The sequence below is a fragment of the Helicoverpa armigera genome, chromosome 7 (genome assembly GCF_030705265.1).
Source record: "Helicoverpa armigera isolate CAAS_96S chromosome 7, ASM3070526v1, whole genome shotgun sequence".
Taxonomy (NCBI): Eukaryota; Metazoa; Arthropoda; class Insecta; order Lepidoptera; family Noctuidae; genus Helicoverpa; species Helicoverpa armigera.
The window spans coordinates 5349124-5365536 of record NC_087126.1 but is presented as its reverse complement, the minus strand read 5'-3'; the positions used below and the strand labels follow the sequence as shown (position 1 = coordinate 5365536).

At 33.9% G+C, this 16413-nt stretch overlaps 2 protein-coding genes across 2 annotated transcripts; one reads left to right on the top strand and one right to left on the bottom strand.

Moving 5' to 3' along the window:
- Positions 1 to 742: 742 nt before the first annotated feature.
- Positions 743 to 10606, top strand: LOC110370253 (monocarboxylate transporter 10). The gene is made up of 3 exons (XM_021325994.3): positions 743 to 1268; positions 5507 to 6604; positions 6954 to 10606. Exons 1-3 carry the CDS (start codon positions 1037 to 1039, stop codon positions 7007 to 7009), a joined length of 1386 nt encoding a protein of 461 aa, XP_021181669.3. The 5' UTR covers positions 743 to 1036; the 3' UTR covers positions 7010 to 10606.
- Positions 10607 to 11129: 523 nt separating this feature from the next.
- Positions 11130 to 16413, bottom strand: LOC110370298 (solute carrier family 22 member 4). The gene is made up of 9 exons (XM_021326045.3): positions 16406 to 16413; positions 16050 to 16338; positions 15803 to 15906; positions 14052 to 14206; positions 13626 to 13794; positions 12959 to 13094; positions 12557 to 12859; positions 11934 to 12247; positions 11130 to 11396 (listed from the first exon to the last, which is right to left on the bottom strand). Exons 1-9 carry the CDS (start codon positions 16411 to 16413, stop codon positions 11177 to 11179), a joined length of 1698 nt encoding a protein of 565 aa, XP_021181720.3. The 3' UTR covers positions 11130 to 11176.

The window sequence follows — 16413 nt, the reverse complement described above, 5'->3', positions numbered from 1 at the left end:
TTATTTATTTTATTTATTTATTTAAAAACATACACACGAATAGTTTAAATTGATTTAATACAAAAAAATATAAACAAAATTTTAAATGCTGATTACGCGCCAAGAATGTTCAGGGTTACCGCTAGAAAATAAAAAAAAGCAAAATAAAAATTTATGTTGTTTATGTTTTAATAATAAATACGAATAAATTAATGCGATTGTTATTAATTTGTTGACTTACAATTGTTAAAATAAGATAAAAATATAAGTGATTCAATTGTTTTTTGGGAAGACAAAACTTTTGATCACAACATTTTTTTATGCTGGCAAGGTGTTAGAAAGAGACAAACAGCCTCCGTTCGAACTATCCCTCTCGGCTCGGATTTGCCTCTGTGTATTATGCAACCAATTTAGTACCTTATTGCGTTAGAATAGAGTTTATTTTCGTAAATATATATTTTGAGCGTGCGCAATCTTGTTTAGTAATATTATATCTATGTGCGCTAGTGACACGGAATCCCAAATCTTAATTCCTGATCAGGAAACCGTATCCGGAAACCGGATGTGTGCTGCCGGGCTAAAAAAAACAGACTATACGTAACAGTCTATATCTATTATAAAATAGTAGATAGATCGGTAATCGAAATATTTTAGTTTCGGTTTAACTTTTTTAACTTTTGGTTTCGTTCACTGAACTTCCTTGACACGGCGATTATGTGTCACTGTCACAGCGACATTGTCAAAAAGTGCAAATTAATGTCAATCAAATTGTCATCACAAAACCGAAAATTTATTCAACTTCAGTCACCGAAAGGCTGTTGTTTAGATTGTAGGGTTGTTAAAATTAAATATTCAACGAAAATGTTTTAGGATAAGAATCTTCAATTAAAATAACCGAAAGGCGATAAAGTATTACTAATTGTTTAATTTATTTTAACAGAGGTACTTTAGTGTAACAGTGATACTTCATTGCGAAGAAGTTTACACATGAATAGCACCATGTGCTTGTGAAATAGAAGAATAATTTTACAACTCCGTCAATTTATGTAACTTCAAGATGGATTCAGGGCCAAAAGAAAATTCAGATTTGATTAAAGCAAATGGAAAGCCTAATCATGAAGAGCCCAGAGGTCCTCCCGACGGCGGAATACGAGCATATTCGGTTATGGTTGCTTCGTTCGTCATAAATGGCCTTGTCTTCGGCGTCATAAATTCATACAGCGTGGTATACCCTGTTCTACAAGCGAATTTGGAAAAACAAGGAGTTTCTAACTCCGAAAGTCGAGCTGGTGAGTTGTGTATAAATTATGTTGATCACTCATACAAATCATATTTCGAAATTTGCGCGCTCCGTATCAAATTTCCTATCGCACAGGCAGCGATGCTTGTTATATTCAATTCCTTTTGTATTTACCATATCAGTAGCATATTCTAATTTAATGCATATTGTTTTAATGTTAAAATTTTGGTCAGTGGGTCGTCTTTGATCCTATATTTCCTAAAATTAAATGGATTTTTTGTATCTGAATGAAGTCATAGTAAAATAATTGAAAGTCTAAAAGTCTACATTTTATCTCAATAGGTAATATAATAATGTACAGAACAGATTTTTTTTCCAACTGTTGGATTCTAACTAGTATTATTTAATAACATCAATATGAAAGATTGCTTAGTGTTGTTTCCATCAACCATAACAGTTACCGGCACGGATATTGAGCTCTCGGCGGAAGAGTGGGGATCGCTTTGCGCACCAGTACGCATAAGGCAATAAGGCAGTAAATCGCTTCTGCGCAGGTGAAGGTCAGGGCTCAATATCCGTGCCGATAACTGTATTATATATTTATATGTTCAGAATAACTATATTAATGTTTAAGGAAATACTTTGGAATGTATGAACAAAAATGGTGGTTGAAAAAAAAAATATTATAAGTATAGCCAGTAAAAGAGCATATAGAATTTAGAAATATTTTATTTCATATTGAAAAAAAGATTTTCTACTAAGCAAGTAGTAACAATATTGTACTGGATCTGGTATTCACAGTATATATTTTGCTGGAATTATCAGTTATTATTGGAACTGTCGTTTAACATTATTTCAATGAAAATCAGAGCATAATAGCAGATGTTCAATACTCTCTTATCAAACTAATTATGCTCTGAGGACTTATTGGGGTTATCATATTGGTGCACACATTATTGCTCTATACAACCAGTATTTATGTATAATGAGTATGGAATACTAATCATAGGATATCCTTGCTTGAGTAATACATGTTTTCGAGTTACAGAATTTTTTTAAACAAGGCAAGAAATAATTATAGATATTGCAAATATTGGGGCTAATTTAATTTCTGTTCGACTTTGAATATAATTAGGACAAACTGATATCTTATACTAATTCATACAGAAGAGCCTTTTTTCTGATTGAATAACATGTGAAACCATAAGTAAGAACACAACTGATGAATGAATCAGTATGTGTACAAAGTATTTCTGTAAAATAGGTCACTTCATTTGGGATTTATCTTGCTACAATCACAAAAAATGTGAACAAACTCAATTTTAAAATTATTTTTGAAAGTTAAATTGCCAACTAGAATGAATGGCTTAACTAGATATTTAAATAAGATTCTGGTTTTCGTTCAATGTAGCTATGTTTTGGATTAATGAACTTTGTTAATAAATATGTTTATATACAAACAGACTATGTTGGCGAAATAAAACCTACTGAGTAATTATTTTACCTCGTAATAGTTTTGTGGAAACTAGTCATTGTTTCTATAATTTTTCTGTATTTGTGGTTAATCAGCAGAATCTTTGGCTAGTGTTTAATTAATATTATTTGTAAATTGAAAACTTCCTCAAAGCTAAATAGTACAGCATTTATTAATATAAGGTCCAATCCAGCAGAGGCAGTTACAGTCTTTCTAGTCCTATTAGATATTTAATTAAGGTTTCAATTAATTGAAATCGCTGACAGACGGCATGCAGGTCGGAGCAATATTCGAGATAATACATGTGCGACAGAAATTTTTATTCACATGAGTAGAAAGGTGCCTACCTATATCAGATTTACGTAGGCATATCCCGTAACGTTATAAAAAAATGTTTTTATGATAACAATTGATATTTGAAAATTTGCGTCATTGTTTACGAACTACGCCCTGGGTGTATAACTTACTACCTATTATGTTTTGATATGTAAATCCTCGTATTCTACCTTAAACACAAGTATAGTAGGTACTTGATAGTTAATAGGCCAGATTGTCATGTGGCGCCAAGCGAAGCGCACGTGGCGGGCCGGTCGGCCGGCGGCGCCCGCGCCGAAGGCCATCACTTCATTGCGTCCAATTTCATCATGCTTTTGACGCACCGCCATTGCAATCATTTAACAGCTTACCAAAATCAATGCTTCGTACCTATGTACCAAATTCGACCACATGAGTAGCTGTTTATGCCTCTACGGAAGCTCAGTAAAGTCAGTGTTATAAACAGCCTACGTACCTAGTAAGTAGTAGCGTAATATAAAGTAGGTTTACCTACCTACTTTAAAATTTTGTGATGATATTTCCGTTGATATTATCTCAAACATTCCTGATGAAATCTTATCTTTTTATATGAAAAACAAAAATACCGAGAAACCCTTTTTGTGCCACTATTAACCGCCTTTTACGTGTCCGTTGTCTAGAATTTAATCTACTTTATATTTTTCTTGAAATTCTTAATCATACTGCCAAAATTGATTTCTTAGTAAAGATCAAAAACCATGGGAATTATTCAAACCAAATCAAGTCTGAAATAAAATGCTCTTGATAATGCATAGATAACACAAAAAAAACAAGTCTTCATAATAGGTGTTTATCCCATAATATTATTGTCATGAATTCTATAATATTTATTATCATCTGATTCAAGTCAAGGTACCTATATCTCGGTTGAGTATAAGGAAAACGCGGTTGATGTGTTTCTAATATTTTTAATTCAAGGATAAACGCATATTCATGTGATCGATCAAGTACGCATCCGTACTTAATTGTATGGATTTGTGTCATTCAAATTGTGCTTAAAATGGTTTTCCAAAAACCACAATTTATTTATTCTAAGGAAATGCTAATAATGACGAAGATATGAAGTTAATGTAATGCAGTTCGAGTAACCATACAGTAACCATACTGTGTAATTCTAATTTCTATGGTTTCTGTTTGATTTTACCAAACTATGTACCTACATCTCTTTCTATTTAATTATAGTAGTGCAAATAAAATGTGTAGGCACATTATATAACATTTCTTCTTCAATCGATTCATTTGTAGTACTTGTATACATACAAGTGTTATGTTATATATCTCGTAATTTGTACTGCGGCTGGTGTAGTGATGACCCGATTAGATTACCAGACATTGTGTGTCACTTGTCAACTTTAACGGCTCGTTATATTTAGATTTTTCGACTTCCATGTTGATTGATGAACACACGGGTAATATTTAGGTAACGCACAAATTGGGCCAATTTCCTATAGGTGCTTACACAAACATGTTTTCTGTTTAAACTATTGCCCTCAGAGGTTCTTTGACTTGCTTGAAATTTTAGGCAGACAAGTTGGTTAATAAGCGAAAACATTTTCATATTGCTTTCATAAACCTAAGAGGGTCGACGCCTCATCATCCCACTCCGTTACGCCTTTTGCCGCAGCTGTGAAGTTCCCCCTAACTAGGCTTTTCCTTCATTACCAGCAGCACGCGAACGTACCGATGATGCTGATTGAATTAAGGAGAATTGGGTTGTTGTAGTATTGTAGGCGTTACATAGACGGTTGCTAACCTCTGCTCTGACTTTAGGATAACGACCAGGCCCCAATTATCTAGTAGGTATAATAAAAACTTAAGAATCAATCAAAATCATTGATAAATGAGTCATCATAACAAAACTTATGTTGCAATAATTAAACTTCTAATGTAACTATCATTAAAAATATGGTACCTACATTAGCAACATATCCCTGACATTCTCCCATCAAACTTGATCGAAGGTGACACCGTGATCGGTGTAGTTGAATTCTAAAACAGTACTCCTAGAACCGATACTTACTATTACCGTAGTAACTATTATATAATCTGTGCTATTACCCTATTTGTAAAGAAGGGCTTTGGCGGTGAGATCTTATTTATAATGAGGAGAGAGAGAGAGTTACTTGTTTATTAACACGAAACTTTATCACGTGCTAGTTTTAGACGATAGGTGGGATCTATTTCGAGGAAATGTGGTTGCTTGACTCACTTCGTTAGTTTCTACATTTCTGTTGTAATGTGAATAATTGAACACATTGCAAATTGTAGCCAATTGTGTAATCGCGTCAATCAAACTGTTAAAGAAGTTCAAATAGATAACTTGTCATGGTCGGAACTTATGCGCTTATACAGAGTAGATAGTCCCGTTTTTATTATCTTTTACTCTTTTTTTAAATCTTTCAAATTCCACTAGGATATTAGTTCTTGAGTCCCTTCTAATAAGCATTTTTTATTTTCAGCTCTGGTGGGCGCTCTCAGCATGGGAACCACATTCTTTCTATCGCCACTATCTGGCGTACTGACCGGCGTGTTAGGACTTCGCTTGACTGCAATTTTGGGAGGCATCATTTCTTGTACCGCCATGCTTTTGTCTTCTTTCTTTGTCTATAATGTAGGAGTTTTGTGTTTCACATACGGATTTATGTTTGGGTTAGGGGCGTCTTTCTCATACACCCCTTCTTTGGCGATTCTTGGCCATTACTTTCGGAAGCGTTTAGCGTTTGTGAACGGAATTGTTTGTGTGGGTAGTTCTATTTTTACTGTCATTATGCCGCCATTCATGGAATATATAATAGAAAACCATGGGCTGGCATGGCTATGCAGGCTCTTAGCTCTTTTAACATCGGGCGCTGCTATATGTGGCTTCATATTCAAACCTTCTCCATCAATGGTGGTTAAAAAAGTAAGAGAAGACGACAGCTGGAAGTCGTTGTTAAAGAGTATTATAAATGTACAGATCTGGAAAAACAAGAAATATAGATTCTGGGCACTTTCTATGCCAATAGCCTTGTTTGGATATTTTGTTCCTTACGTCCATATTAAAAAGTTAATCGAGAGTAATTTTGTTGATGTCAATACTAATTTACCTTTGCAATGTATAGCTTTTACTTCTGGCATGGGAAGATTAATGTTTGGTTTCTTAGGCGATAGACCAGGCATTGATAAAATTTTGTTGCAACAAATATCATTCTATGTAATAGGGACCCTGACTATTATACTGCCTTTCGTTACTAACTTTGGCTTATTGATTGCGATTGCTCTAGGTATGGGAATTTTTGATGGCGCGTTTATCGCGTTAATGGGGCCCATTGCATTTGGGTTGTGTGGTGGCGCAAACGCGGCGCAGGCCATCGGTTGTATGTTAGGTCTTGCTGCCCTCCCGTTGTCCGTAGGTCCACCTGTGGCTGGATACCTTTACAGCCTCAACGACTCATACGTTTTGCCTTTCGTCCTTGCTGGCATATCTCCGTTGATCGGCTCGACTCTTATGTTTGCAATTCGTTTCATAAAAACTCCTTCGAATGATGACACTAATCGCCCAGCTTCAAGTGGCGTTGGTAAGTTTTTATAATTATTTTTAAGTAATATTTAAAGTGAGAAATTAAGATACAAACCCCCTTACTTATAAAAATCTCTAATCACCTTCTAAGCAACATTTTATTTTTTCCAGATTAAATGTTAGTTAAGACATTAAGCAACGTTTATAAGTAAGAATTTTCTTAAACAGCCCTTAAGTATTACTTATTATTTAATTCACGTTTATAAGTACGGCTGTAAGTAAACTATTCATTGTAATGTTATTCATGCCTTTGATATAAGATTTTTAGTTTAGATTTTTATTTTAGTTAAACATAAATATGACTGTGGCAACTTAACAGTAACATGTTATATTTCTTTACATTACAGATAAGCCTGGCCTGTTACTTAGAAATGGAGCTGCAAATCAGCAGACAAATTTATAACAAACTTCCAAGTTTTACTGAAGTGCGATTTAAACGAAATTCTATGTTTTAATAGTATAGTCGAACATCCAGTTAAGAAGCGGATTACAAATATTAGAAGTGAGTAAGCCATAAAATCCATTTGGTATATAATATCAGATGTATACTGTGTATCATAGTGATGAATCAATTGCAAGAATTTATTCATCATATTTTCGTCAATTTTACACACCAAACTAAAAATTGCCTTATTGACCATTAAGTTTTAGCGTAGAGTTAAAAAAAGCGCACAGCGAGCATTTCCAGACATATAAATCAATAGGTACTAGCTGTTGAAATTTATCGATGATAGACTTTAAATATTTTAAGTTAAGATTTATAAATTATTTGGTAGCAATAAGTTTTAGGGCCGACAAGTTTTTACATAAAATGCATTTAAAATACATAAATTGCATAATACATACTATGTACGTGTTAGATGGTTACCGTTGGAAGTTCCTAGTTTAGTTTTAAAATGTCTAAGTGTGTTTTATGATTGGTTAACTATATTATTGTTAGCTAGGAGCACAAAATTGAAAACGCCGACGGAAGCATTGAATACATTCTTTGAATTCGTTGGATACGCCTTCATATATATAGACAATAGTAACATAGTTACTAATTTGGTGATATCTCTCCAATTAATAATCTTGTGCTTTCAACAATATATTTTCATTAAAATTTGTAATAGTCTTCATAAGTACATTTGTTGACACATACCTAAATAAAATTAGTTTTTTTATGTCGAATGTTATAACATGTTGGTACATTTGTGTAATGATATAATTTATAATGAAATGTGATACCAGACGCTTATAAAACAATAGTGTCAATCTATTATATGTATCGGAGAGACGTTGTATAAAATCGCTGAAACAATGCCTATTGCTCAAGTACTTCGCCTGCCTTCATGGAAATGATGCTCGAACATAAATACAGTTTTAAACTGTATTTGTAGGTGCCTATTTAGAATGAAATCTTAAAAAGCTTTATAGTTTCCGTCAAATACTGCTTTTGAAGTCACTAGTAGCCAACTTCGGACAAGAAGAGCTACTTGACGAGAACATTAGAAAAAAAAATGTTTGGCGCTAAAGTCTCAAGTTGTAATTTCTCCAATGAAAACAGAATCGTATGAATATTAGATAAATTGTATTGAAAATTTATCTGAAAAAAAAAACAGTAAAAGAATCACGTGTGTAATCTGAATCTCGATAAAGTAACAACATTAGTTACGTTAACCGGAATGTATTGACGTAGTAAATGCCAATGTAGGTATTGAAATTTGACGAGCAGTTGCATCAGAACTTGAATTCTAGACTTACTGTTGACACAATTTGATAGTATCAATTAATAGAAAATATTTTTTTGTAAAAAGATAGTAGGTAATAGAATGTGCAATAGCTAGTGAAATAACGAATTACTTTATCTCATTATATTTTATAAAAAAAAAAAACCAATTTGTCTGGTTGCTAGTTCTGATTCATGTTTATAAAGACCTACCGAGCTAGTTGTGCAGTTTGCCAAAATAGCAACTAAACTTATTTTATCCCTCAGTATTTAATGGGGAAATTCAATCACCTATAAATTGAAATCAAAACTATCAGGCATCAGTGGGTCTTTGAAAACTACGGATAGGCAATATATTCAGCCGCTTATAGTCTACGAATTGTAGTCATATAGAAGTCAGTCAGTTTCAATAGTAGCTGAACAAATCGAAATTTTCAAAACCACTTAACATCGTGTCGTCGATAACTTACCTACCAGAATTCAGAATTCATATATTTTTGTGAAGTTTAGGATGTTAAGTCAATTTTAGCGTGTATTGTAAAGAAAATATGACCCTTTACGTTGTTGGGCACTTTTGAAAATACTGATTTGTTCAACTACTTTTTACGCTGACCTTACCTACCTAGTTAGAAGTTTTTTATAATATTGAAATAATTGTGGAATTTGATGTCAGGCTTCTTATTTATGTATCTCTTTATTTAATAGTATTAGTAGTTAAATGTTTTCTTTGACTGTTCTAATAATTATAATTTATGATAAGGAATGGCGTGTCAGACGATGTAGTACCTACTGACTTAAAAGCATGTATATTATATATCGTCATACAAAAGCTGTGATATAAAATTCATAATCATTGTTAATGTTTATAGATTTCTAATCTTAGAATAATATTTATAAAGAAAATGACGAGTGCGAAATTTTCACTTATAGTTAGTTAATCTTTCATAATATTTTATTAAATATTCAAAGTGAATAACTAAGGTGCAAATTAGTTGGTAATACGAAAATTATTTTAAATATAATGCATTCTTTATAACTACCTAAATACCAAATGTAATCAAATATACCTACTTATTTATTGAATCCTATCATACCAAAGTCAAATTAATGTATTTTCTGAATGTTTAGCGGTATTTAGATGTACCTCTGAATACCCACATGACAGCTTATGTATAATGAAATCTTTCTAAAAAAAACTTCACTTAATAACTCTCAAAATCAATTCTCTAATTTATTAGGTTGGTTTGAATGGATATCGAGTGTATTCGTTAATTAAATAAATTAAATTATTTAATTGGGGACACGAGCCGTTAATTCAAGCGTTACAGGGTAAATAGAATAGTTATCAGTAAGTATAAAGACAAATTTCTTAACCTATAATCTCCATTTATCAAATCTGTTTATTTTGAGGGTAAAGTAAGCAAATTTTAGCATATATTTAATTCTAATAGTGACTCAAACCATCTCTTCAAAGAGTTTAAAATCCATCTCCATTTTTATGATTGAAACTGTTGCTACATATATGTACCTAAAAATAGTTCACACAGGTACTTTCTAGATGTTTAGAGGTAAGTTTGTTATTTGAAATGCGAACATTGATATTTTTTTGGAGTTTCGTGTTCATGTGCATTTGGTTCTCTGATCGTTTACTGCCTCCAAATATCTCGGAATAAGTTACGATGTCCTCCATATTTTTATTTATTACTACATGTTAATTCTCCATTTAAACTTTTGTAAAATAATCTAAAGCATATTCGTGTTCCTACCTCGATTTAAGATATTTTTACTTAATTAATTATTTAGAACATTATTATCTATATAATTTTACATAATGTTATGCATTTCTAATGTTTAATTTAGTGTTATTGTGTGTTTCTGTTTACCCGCATGGTCTGTGAACATTTGAAATCATGGAGGTACCTACATACTGTCATATACTTAGTATCAACCTGTTGAGTTCTTCTGCTTAAACCTAATAAACGGTTGTTTTTCTCAATAGATTTATATATCTATAACTTTTCATCAGACGAGTACCTACCTATAGCATAAAGATCGATGACAAAAACAATATAGTATTTCAAATGTTCACCGACAATTATTTATAAAGGAGTATATTTCACCTTGTGCAAATGTTGATGGATGCATCAAAGAGGATTTTATCTCAATAATTTGAGTTGCAATGTACGTATTTTATTTTGTTCAAGTACCTATCTATATTATTTGACAATTGTTTTAAGACATGACCTAACCTACTACAGTGTAGTTGGAAAATAAAATAAAATTTTAAACCATTTTCAGCGTACCTATTTTTTTATCGAATGTTTTCTTTTTTGTTGTGAAACAGAATACAAAATTGTTAGTAAATAAAACAGTTTGTCAACTTTAGTAGTAGTTAACTTTTAAACTTTTTCATCCAATTAAATGTAGGTAAGGTACCTACCATTTCGTAACAAATGTTAATCTCGTCCCGCGGTACACAAGCCTTCTGAAGAACCCGTGCCTATGTAATGTACCCCTACATGTTAAATGAAATGACGCAATGCCCGTCTATGTTAATTGTACGAAAAATTCTTTCATAATTACGCTATTGTTTGGCATTTTCACGAAATGTTTAACTGATTAAAGTTCTGCATCAGTTTATGTAGGTCTCGGTATTAGTTAAAATAACAAATAAGTAACTACTTAATTAAGTATTCGCATAACAAACGAATTGAATGCAAACCTTTTTTTAATGTTTTACTTACTTTGCATTTTATTCTTTCGCGATAAATAACTGGCGTCAACGACTTACCATTTTTTTATTTAAACACAAGAATAAAACAATGCATAATGTTTGCGTACATTATATTAAGTTACCTAGTTTTAGCTTATATTTGGATAAATCTTTCTAGAACACTTTCGACGGACATAATTGATAAAGATTCTCCAATATTTCACACAACCTATTTGCCGTGCGGGCACTATTTCTTCAGGTGGGCTGGGGCTCGATGGGAGGGTACCAAAGGAATGCAACGTCATTTCGACTTCCTCTAATGACGGCGAACTAGTTTTCTGTGTAACCCAACGAAGAGGTTTTGATAACCTGTGAAGTCATATTATTTAAATATTTCAGCATTACAGTCGTGCCAGTACTAAGATAGCGCTTTTGCGCTTTACTCATGTATGCTGTCTAATACTATTGCAGGCTTCACAACATTAGGACGTACAACGTTCAGACAGACCGGCTCGGAGAGGAGAGCAAATTCTTAACACGTTGAAAATTGAGTAGGTACTTAGTATTTGAAGTAAGGTTTATTTTTGCATGCGCACTGCTTTTGTCATTAAGAATGCTAGAAGGCGCTCGGTGTGAAATAATAAGAGGAGCCGATCGTCTAATTTTTCTCGGTCTTGCTGACGTTTGGTTCCAATTGCATCTCACGCAGCCGATCGGAGCCGACTCCGGTCCGTGTGAAACGATAAATGCGCGCCGATGCTCTCCGAGCCGGTCTATCTGAACGGACCCTAAGTTTACAAGTACCTAGTCCTGTACAACAAGCATATTTAAATATGAGTACATAAGTGTCTATATTGCTAGTAGCTTATTTTACTTCTCAAATATTCTGAAATCCTAATATCTTACTCTGAAAAATAATCCATATCCGTCATGAGATCGGGTAGTTCTCTTCGATCAACATCAGGGTACATCAGACATAATACAGCCATGATCAATGTGGCACAAAGTACTATCGCCACCAAGGTGATGTCATTCATGGGGTGGAATAGAAACGGGAGATAGCTGATGATGGAGCCAAGCTGACCGGTGGCGTGGCAGCAGCCGACAACAGTCGCTCGTATGTTGATAGCGAAAAGTCGAGGCGTCATGTTGAGAATCAACGCATGTGCGACAAGCCCTGAACCTAGGGCGATCGTTGATAGCATCCAGTGTATCGTTCCCTGAAAGGTAGAAAATAGACAATTTAACTCTGGATTACATTAGATTATGTGAGTTGGTGAGATTGCAACCAGAAGATCTTTATCTAGGTACTTCGGATACCTATGTGGATCTGACTATATGAGCGACCCATCTTACTGTTTTTCTTAGAACCTAGCGTTAACTGTTCCAGATGTAACAAAGATGTAGGTAGGTTGTTTAACAAGTCTTAAGTTCCCTGTACAAATGTTTAGGTTAGCACCTCAATTAACATAGGCACCACCATATTATACCAGCATAGATATACTAGTCAACCGTTAATAATGACAAACCTTGAAGATCAATATAACACCAGCAGTAGAAACGCCTGTTATCACGACATGGACTAAGAGCAAGTATCGTAACGTCAACTTTGCAGATGAACATTTTGTCAGGCACCCGAATACGCCGACGGAGCAAAACACTTTCAGTAGTAAATCATTTATATCTTGTTCGCTATATACTCGGACGTATAGAGAACTCCATACAAAATTGTAAAGTATCCAAAACGATGTGGATACCAGAAATATGACCCTTATATTGTACTTCGACAGCATTCCGATGCAAGTCGTTGTCTCTTCCAGCGAATGGTAGGCCTGAAACGAGAAGTCGATCTGTAATATACATACCTGCCGATTCTTTTTCGTAACATCCGAATCTGAAACTTATGGCTAAGTATAAACTTACAGACGTACTCTGTGGTTAACAGGCCTTATCTTGAAATCTTGACATACTTTAATGTTGTTGATCTTTGCAGCTTTTATTAGAATTTCTTCAGCGGCACGTAGTTTACGGTTATACAATAGCCATTGAGGTGATTCTGGGATCCACCTGAAAAGTGTAATATTCGTTTCAATGAAAAAAAAAATTGGCAATGCGTGCTTTAGTCAAATGAAGCTAGCCAAATTCTTTTGGAAAAGACCTCGAAATTCGAAACTACCCACAGTCTAAAGCTTAAGGAGATCATACTTTATTTTTAGCTCTATTATGAAATGAATATAATAGACGTACATATTTACCAGATGATTAATTACCAAGGATTAGGTACCAAGTATATATATAAACATCATGGAGTTTGTGAAGGCAATATTTTTTTTATTTCTCTATCTACACAAGTAGAGCATGAAGCACCGTATTTAGCATTGTAATGCACCAATTACTACGATATTGAAAGCACATTGAAAAGATATCGAATATTTGCCGATCTTGCCTACATTGAGAACAGTAATCTACCTAGGTAAGTACCTACATAGTACCTACGTAACTACATACCAACTAAAATGCTAATTGTACCAGTAACTATTTTTGTACTATAAGGAAAATAGAAGTACAAATCTATTAGTTACTACTAGCTATGTTTACCTTAGTAGAACCAAACAAAATATTGCGTAAATGCAAGATATGAAGCTGAATGTTTCCGAGTTGGGTGCACTGTTCGCGAAGGGTACCATGCATGCTATGGCCAGTAGTCTTGGACTCATCACGATGACACACAGCCATGATCGCCAACTGTTGCTTGCTATCTCACATGCTGGAATTAGGGCAATTAAAAGATTAGTGCCAGGGAATTCGTATTGAAATTGTATTGGATGAGACAGTAAAAAAAAAATAGTTTGGCTAAATGGCTTTCAGACCTATTTTCAAGGCAAGTCCTTTCTGTGTGTTATAGAAAACTTTCTAGCTTTATCCGTCTAAATCGGCTCACAATCGTGAAAGAGTAGCAAAGAATACAAGAGGGTAAGTTAGCGAAAGCGGAAAAGGTCTGCAATAAATGGATTAGCAACTTACTTAGAATCAGCCCCATGTAAAACCCGGCGCTTCCAAATAATGATTTCAAAAACGCAATCAATCGAAACCATCCCTCAGCATCACAGAATGTGATCATCAAACCAAGCGTGAGTTCAGCAATTACATTGAGTATAATAGCAGTTCTTCTGCCGAAACTGAAACAAAATCCTCTATTGTTTTATATTCTAATTAACCTAAATATTCATGTCAATTCCATTGTGGTGCACTGCATTGTTATGACAATATCATATTTTTGTATGAACATGTAAATCATCTAACTTTTTCGCAATACCTAAGTAGCTGTCTAGACACTTGTTTAGAAAACGAAACATGAAAAGAATAGATATACAAGATTATTTCAGAATAACAAATGCGAACAGAGTTGTTTCTATCATCCAAATCAAATTGCACATAAATTCTTATTCATGACTACGAGTTTCCTCATAAAGCGGCGTGATTATGCACAGACGATAGAGTCGTAGGTAAGATTTCTGAATCCACGTTTTTGGATACCTATATATGACATATGATAGAAGAACTCTTCAGAATGTCTCAAGAATAGGAGATATAATTGTAACGCATTCTGCTGACTCGGTTTCATTGCCTTAAACCTCTACAGTGTTGCAGATTTCAGATAAGCAATAACTTCATTAAAAATCAGTTAGTCTTAGATCGTCGCTAAAACCTGCACATTTACCAGTTACTTAGGTATATCGTAAAGGAAACTATTAATCAGACTCAGTTGTTTTAATGACCCTGTCTGAGCGACTATATCGTGCGGATGTGTAAGTAGCTGCTAAGTACCTACTTCATATTAGTAACTATCACTCTACGATAGAAGGAATGCGACCGCAGCAACTGCAGGACACATTGATAAAAATATACTAGGTATCTACTTAAAGTACTTTTCATGTCGGGCTAAATGACGAATACCTACTGAAGGGCACTCAATTTTAATTGCTGCTCAAGCAGTCAAGTATCATGCTATTTCTACGATAAATGCGTTTCTACGACGGAAACGCGTTTCAGTATTTCGGGGTAGCGTGCTGATAAAATCAAAGATCCTACTGAACTCCGCAGCTAAAGCTTAACTGATAAAATCTCTCCTATAGAGGTTCTGCGTTTCCGCGACCCTGGTACACAAAAGGTTTCAGAAGAGACAAAGTTGTATTATACATATTATAGTGAGTAAAAGTTTGACACTTCCTTGAGTCTTTCGGTGGGGCTCCCGGTCAAAACAGGGATAGGTACTGTATTCGATTGATCATCCTTTAAGAATGTTTGCTCGTGAAAAAATAAAAACATCATCATTTTATTTAGGTAGGTAATATCAAACTACAGAGGTGCGGGTTTTCCTAAATTCAATGTAGGCAACTTAATTCATTCACAATAGGTCGATTGTCATTGAAATGAAATACCTATTTATTATTTATACAAGTATAGGTAGGTAAATTATTATCCTCATACGGGTAAAAACTGCGTATAAATGTATTTTGTCCTACTTAATGAATTCTTAAGTTATTCATGATTTGCGGTGTAGAATGTTTACCTCTTACGACAGATTTATTTTAAAACAGTCTCAAAGTGTAACAAAGAGAGAAGAGAAACAATTACTCACTATGGAATACGTAACGTGTTTAAAATTTCTTCATCGGTTCAACTAGTCATGATATTGGTTTACGCTGGTAGGTACATAGGTACGTATGTATGTGAATTTGAATGAATGCAATGCAAGTAAGGGAACCGGTTACCTGTCTGACACCAGGCCAAATATGATGCATCCAAAAAATATTCCAAACCGGCTTATGATAGCAGTTGATAGCATCTTCAGTTTTTGAGCGCAGAACACGAGCCACTGAAAATTATTTTCAATTCAATGTGTTTATTACATAAATCAATTGTAATGTTGATAACGTACGCGTAGCTTTCATTTCTCTTTTGGATAATCGATATTGATTTTCCTAACAATCATTCCATAACATCATCAAAACAATTTACCGTCTTTTTTAGCCAGAAAACCCATAAAAACTTCAAATGCCATTTATTACATCTGTAGAGTTCCGTTCCATTGTTTTGAATAGTTGCGAAGCATAAGCTTGAGTTTACTATTTGATGCTCGTTAGGTAATACACAATAGATTTCTGAAGGTCGAAGAAGGAACATGTCTTCGTATTGATTAAACATCGCGAGCATCATATGCGAAGTTGAAATAAATGTCACGAGCCATTGCCAGGAACCGATTTTTCCCAAGACTTCTGTTGTCACATCTTCATGGATAGTGCCAATTCTGCAACATAAACCTTATCATTACTACCATATTTTATTTACAAAATAATATTTCAAATTATACGTACACAGACAT

Bases quoted from the DNA above. Each gene is read 5' to 3' on its own strand.
- LOC110370253 (XM_021325994.3), top strand. From the start codon at position 1,037: ATGGATTCAGGGCCAAAAGAAAATTCAGATTTGATTAAAGCAAATGGA. The intron at 1,269-5,506 runs GTGAGTTGTGTA...TTTTATTTTCAG, and splicing joins TAACTCCGAAAGTCGAGCTG to CTCTGGTGGGCGCTCTCAGC. The intron at 6,605-6,953 runs GTAAGTTTTTAT...TTTACATTACAG, and splicing joins CCCAGCTTCAAGTGGCGTTG to ATAAGCCTGGCCTGTTACTT.
- LOC110370298 (XM_021326045.3), bottom strand. The intron at 15,907-16,049 runs GTAAATTGTTTT...AATAATTTTCAG, and splicing joins TTTTCTGGCTAAAAAAGACG to TGGCTCGTGTTCTGCGCTCA. The intron at 13,095-13,625 runs GTAAACATAGCT...TACACTTTTCAG, and splicing joins TTTTGTTTGGTTCTACTAAG to GTGGATCCCAGAATCACCTC.